We start from the raw sequence: 5,629 nt of genomic DNA, 5'->3' as shown, positions 1-5,629 counted from the left end.
AATGGAACCCTGTTCTCTATATAGAGCACTATGTTTGACAAGGGCCCATAGGGCTCTGTTCAAAAGTAGTGCGCTATATAAGAAATTGTGGGACATAGGGAACGACATTAGTTTGCCAACATCTCTGCCATTGTCTTTGCTATAGAGCTTTTTTTTTGTCTGGAAACCAAAAGCTTGACTGAAAGTGGAACGTTATACAGAGACAGTCAGCAGATATGAATATGTTGTTTTTATTTGCCTGCTTGGACAAGTTAGAAAATGAAAGCATCAATAGACAGACACTGTCTTTAAGTCCTGTTATAAAGGACTATTTTCAGTTACCTATATGCAGCTCTCTTCTTAAGGACTCCTCCTTCTGACCCTACCTGTGTTTTTCACAGGTGAAGATATAATTAACATATAAGTAGTAGTAAAAAAAATTATATGTAATAAACATACCAAAACAGTGAAGGGACATATAATTCATATAAGATGATATATTTGGGTGTGATATATGAGACGGCAATGAAGTCGTGCGTGGATAGAGAAAATGGGCACACAATGCCACAATTTACCCTTCCACTCAAGATAATTATTTCCCAGTGCAATATCCCAATCGGATTCATAGTATTCTAGTGGGTGCTTCAGAATTGGTCACTGGGAAGGCAGTCCAGTTGAATCACGTCCATCATTTGGTTGACAAGTGTAACAGGGCAGGAGTGACGCTTCCAACCTCTTTAGAACGTTTGCTTTCCTGCATTCTGCAAAATAGAAGACAAACAAGTCAAACTAGCCAAGGACATTGCTTTTTTAAAAACCTCTATGGGATCGGTGTTCCCCCCCCTAACATAGACTAATGTGATTGGCATGAGGTTGTAAGTAACAAAAAAGATTCCCACGACGTAGACATCTGATATGGGCAGAAAGCTTAAATTCTTGTTAATCTAACTGCACTGTCCAATTTACCGTAGCTATTACAGTGAAAGAATACCATGCTATTGATTTGAGGGGAGTGCATAATTATGAACTTGAAAATGTATTAATAAACCAATTAGGCACGTTTGGGCAGTCTTGATACAACATTTTGAACAGATATACAATGGTTCATTGGATCTGTCTAAAACTTTGCACATACACTGCTGCAATCTAGTGGCCAACATCTAAATTGATGATGGTACAAAAAAAAACATGTTTTTCTTTGTTATCTTTTTAACCAAATCTAATGTGCTACTTTCTCCTACATTCATTTTGCATTTCCACAAACTTCAAAGTGTTTCCTTTCAAATGGTATCAAGAAAATGCATATCCTTGCTTCAGGTCCTGCGCTACTGGCAGTTAGATTTGGGTATGACCAGACTATGATTTCACTAATACAAGACAATGGCAGCAATGCACTGCCATGGACTATGTTATTCAGTTAAGGATTGTTATTACCTTTTGGTTGATCTCTCCACCAGAATCTTCACCAAACGTTTCTTTGGGTCCAGGCAGAGTTGACCTCCCCTTTTGAGTGTGACACTGAAAATAATTAAAGGCATAGTTCATAGATGATCCAAAGACTACTTTCAAGGTCAGGAATTACAAACTATCCCTTTTAATTCACTTCAAAATGTGCACCAGTACCCTTTGAGCAAATTCTTGAACTTTATTTAAATCATAAGTTACTTTTCATGTTTTTAACACTTAGTCTGAAGATCACTCTCAAAACAATTAACCTGATGATAAACTATCAAGGTGTCGATTTATCATTTGAGGGACAACAACATTTTTACTTATTCTGAGGAGAAGATCATTGTCAAAATGTATTAATAATCATACCGGTTACTGATTATAAATGCTCAGTTATGTTGATTTATCATTAGAGGGAGGGATACACTCACATGACTTCAGTCTTTGAACAGTGTGGGCGAGGAGAGAGGTGCCACACACTCTTCAAATCACTGAACGGAATAAGACCAGCCTGCACTTTGGGGCAAAGGCAGCGTAGAACCCGTGGTTGCTTTATCCCTATAGAGAAGTAGGGTGGAAAGCACAATGGCTTTGTCTTAAATCTCTTGGTTCAATTTCAGTGTTTTTCTTGCATATCTATGGTTACGGGTTAGGGCTAGAGTTAGGGTAAGGGTTGCTGCTGTAAACACAGTATAACAATGAGTAGTAGTTACATTAGTTATTCATTTGTATAAACATGGATAATAACCCAGTAATAAGAACACTGTCATGTAAAGAGTCGCCAACACTACTGGAATGTTGATTAGTTGCTAAAACTTCAAATGAAAGTACCCAGCTTACAAATGCAGTAAAATAATAAAAGACATAATTAATTATACAATATTAAGTGATGAATGAATGATTATTTACCTTCAGTTGTTGAGAAGATGGACAGAAGTGTGAGCAGAATGATGGTTATGCTTGCGGTGTTCATGGTGATATACGTTTACATGCAACCCCGTGGAGGACAGCTTTACTGTAGGTCTCTAATGGTCTCTAAGGATGATTCTGTTGTGGGATGAGCGTGTGGCGGTCTTTTTGCTAATCAAGTGGTTTAGCAAATAGAAGAAGAGCTGCCCATCTGTCTGCTTGAGCTTGGAATTCAATGCAGGCTGTTTCATGTCAACCCAAAACCACTTTCTCACGCTCTCCCGCTGACTCACACTCTCGCTCTCTTGCTGTCTCTCACTCTCACTGTCTCTTGCACTCACTCTGGATTTATTTGAAGACAGACATGCCATCTAAGCAGAATTGCAAAGAAAAAGCTATATCTCAGACCAGCCAATAAAAATAAAAGATTAAGATGAGCAAAAGAACACAGACACTGAACAGAGGAACTCGCCTCTTCACTGTTGATGTTGAGACTGGTGTTTTACGGGTACTATTTAATGAAGCTGACAGTTGAGGACTTGTGAGGCGTTTGTTTCTCAAACTAGACACTCTAATGTACTTGTCATCTTGCTCAGTTGTGCACTGGGGCCTCCCACTCCACTTTCTATTCTGGTTAGAGACAGTTTGCACTGTTCTGTTCAGTTTCTTGGCAAGTTCTCGCATGGAATAGCCTTCATATCTCAGAACAAGAATAGACTGACAAGTTTCAGAAGAAAGTGCTTTGTTTTTGGCCATTTTGAGCCTGTAATCGAACCCACAAATGCTGATGCTCCAGATACTCAACCAGTCTAAAGGAGGACAGTTTTATTGCTTCTTTAATGAGAAACAGTTTTCAGCTGTACTAACATAATTGCAAAATGGTTTTCTAATGATCAATTATCCTTTTAAAATTATAAACTTGGATTAGCTAACACAACGTGCCATTGGAACACAGGAGTGATGGTTGCTGATAATGGGCCTCTGTACGCCTATGTCAATTTTCCATAAAAAAACTGCTGTTTCCAGCTACAATAGGCATTTACAACATTAACAATGTCGACACTGTATTTCTGATCAATTTGATGTTATTTTAATGGACAAAAAATAGTTTTTCTTTCAAAAACAAGGGCATTTCTAAGTGACCCCAAACAGTAGTGTACATGGTAATTATGACCACTCTGAAGTACGTCCTCCAACCAATTAAATCTTTAGCAGGAAGAACTGACATATTGTCCATCCAATCATAGAATTAGCATCAGAGAACTAACCTATTGAGTTGTATTGGGATTGTGCCACTGAGCGTTATGGGGTTTCTATGTGTTGAGAAGCTTGGTGACATTGTTTTAAGAGTGAAAAGTGATCCTGAAGCATTTTTGGGATTGTATTAAATTCAAATGAGTTTTTTCAAATTACAGGATACTGAGGAGGTATAACAAATTCTTGGTTTTAGCAAATTTAAATATATTGTCAATTTAAATGGCTAGCTACCAACTGTACCAGCGCGAGTGTGCAGTTTTATGCGCCAGAATGGTATAATAGGCAACGCTGCTGAAAATGTTGTGGACTTTTTGTCGAAGAACCCCTTTCATTCTCTGGGGTACACGGAAAAGGTGCGAGTTAAAATACCAGCTGATCAAAAGTATAGATTGTTAACAGGGAGCCTTTCATCAAGCCGTCTGTACTGCACGCCTTGCCTGCGTTTTTGTGCATGGGCAACTACAAGGAGCTTGCAGAGGTAATTGCACGTTACTATGCTTTACTTGCTGAACTTATCGAGCTTTCAACTCTTTTTTTTGCGATGTCGAAAACAATTCCGAATGATTCCAGCACATCATCCATTAAAATATTAAAGAGATTGACGCTGCGCATTCTTTCGCGTGTGCTCAAGTAGGCTTTCCACTTTCCTCTGGTATTTATTTAGCAAAGATGATAACACATACTCACCTGGAACAGACACTCAAAAACGCATGATATAAATGTTGCAGCAGCCTAAACTACACCTAAACATTAGAAATCTGACATGCTGTATGGGATGAAAACTTGATTATTTTTCAGTCTCATCAACTGTAGGCTAGCTGCATACAGCCTATGCCCACCGTCCAATCTGGTCAGGGTCAACTCATTGGTAACGTTATGTATTTATAGTCCGTTTGTGTGTCAGGAAAAAACGTGAATGTGCTCAAATTGAGTTTATATTCAAAATTGGGCTGGCTAGGCTGCATATACGTTTTTAATCCATAATGATTAACTGGAATTAATGAATCAACATAATAGTGGCGACAGATGTGAGTAAATGTTTTGTAAGGCCTACAGCTGCATAGGCCTGCATGATGTAAACATGCATAAAGCTAGCTCAGCCCTGTGAGTTCTATTGTCTATCAGTTATTGTCTATCAGTTGTTGTCTATGTGTCTGGGTAGAGGAAATCACCCTCCAAATCTAGTTTAAATATAATGTATAGGAACAAGTATAAGGTAGATGCAGTTTGACAGGGTTTTCAGGGCCCCCCAGGGCCAGGATTTTTTTTTTCAGGAGTTTTTTTTCAGGAGGAAAAATCATGTGATCTGATTAGGAAAATCTGGTCCAATCATAGCCCATATAAAACCTTTTTACGACTGATTAATCACTGTCATACCTTTTTCCTAGTTAGGTTAACATATAAGGAAAAACTCCAAGCCCCAGGGTGTAAAAATTGCCTCACCGCTCTGGGACCTACTGTGCCACCAGTCTGCTTGCAGTTGTCGTCAGGTATGTGGATGATCAGGGCTTTATTCAGGGACGTTTCTTGAGATACTTTGATGTGTCAAGTGGGTGAGATGCGCAGTCTTTGTTTGACTTTATGCATTTTGAGATGTCTGAGTTTAAGTTATAGACAAACTCGTTGTCCAAACCTACGATGGCGCAGCTGTAATGGAATGTAATCGTCTATTTATATTTACAAGGTGATGACTACTCAACTCCACTTCCTTTGTCAACTTTCTCCTGACATGAACTGAAGCCATGTCTCATGTGCCCGCTCTTCCACTGGCACATTGAATGCTTCCCCTCCAAGCACTGTGAGTACACCTCTACATTTTCTCTCATTCCTGTATGTCGAGTCAATCACATACACAATCCCATTGTTACACATGAATGATTTTACTCCTTGCTTGGACTAACTCATTCTTAGCTCTTTTGTCTTAACTGCGTAGTGTGTTGTGTTATTGTTTTTTGTCTTCCCAGTCAAATCCTGCCCTGCACTGAACTCAAGCCTCTGAACACCTCAACTCATGCCTCATACCCTCATTCATTCA

The 5,629-nt window shown here is 39.0% G+C and overlaps 1 protein-coding gene across 1 annotated transcript; it reads right to left on the bottom strand.

Annotated features, from left to right (window-relative positions):
- Positions 1 to 667: 667 nt before the first annotated feature.
- Positions 668 to 2,401, bottom strand: cxcl8c (chemokine CXCL8c). Its single transcript, NM_001281349.1, is given in 4 exon segments — positions 668 to 740; positions 1,414 to 1,497; positions 1,860 to 1,986; positions 2,338 to 2,401. Coding segments are annotated over 4 exon segments (348 nt in total).
- Between the last annotated feature and the right edge of the window lie 3,228 nt (positions 2,402 to 5,629).

The sequence above is a fragment of the Oncorhynchus mykiss genome, chromosome 21 (genome assembly GCF_013265735.2).
Source record: "Oncorhynchus mykiss isolate Arlee chromosome 21, USDA_OmykA_1.1, whole genome shotgun sequence".
Classification (NCBI taxonomy): Eukaryota; Metazoa; Chordata; class Actinopteri; order Salmoniformes; family Salmonidae; genus Oncorhynchus; species Oncorhynchus mykiss.
Note: the sequence above shows the minus strand (reverse complement) of the source record. Positions and strands in the feature narration are given on the sequence as shown.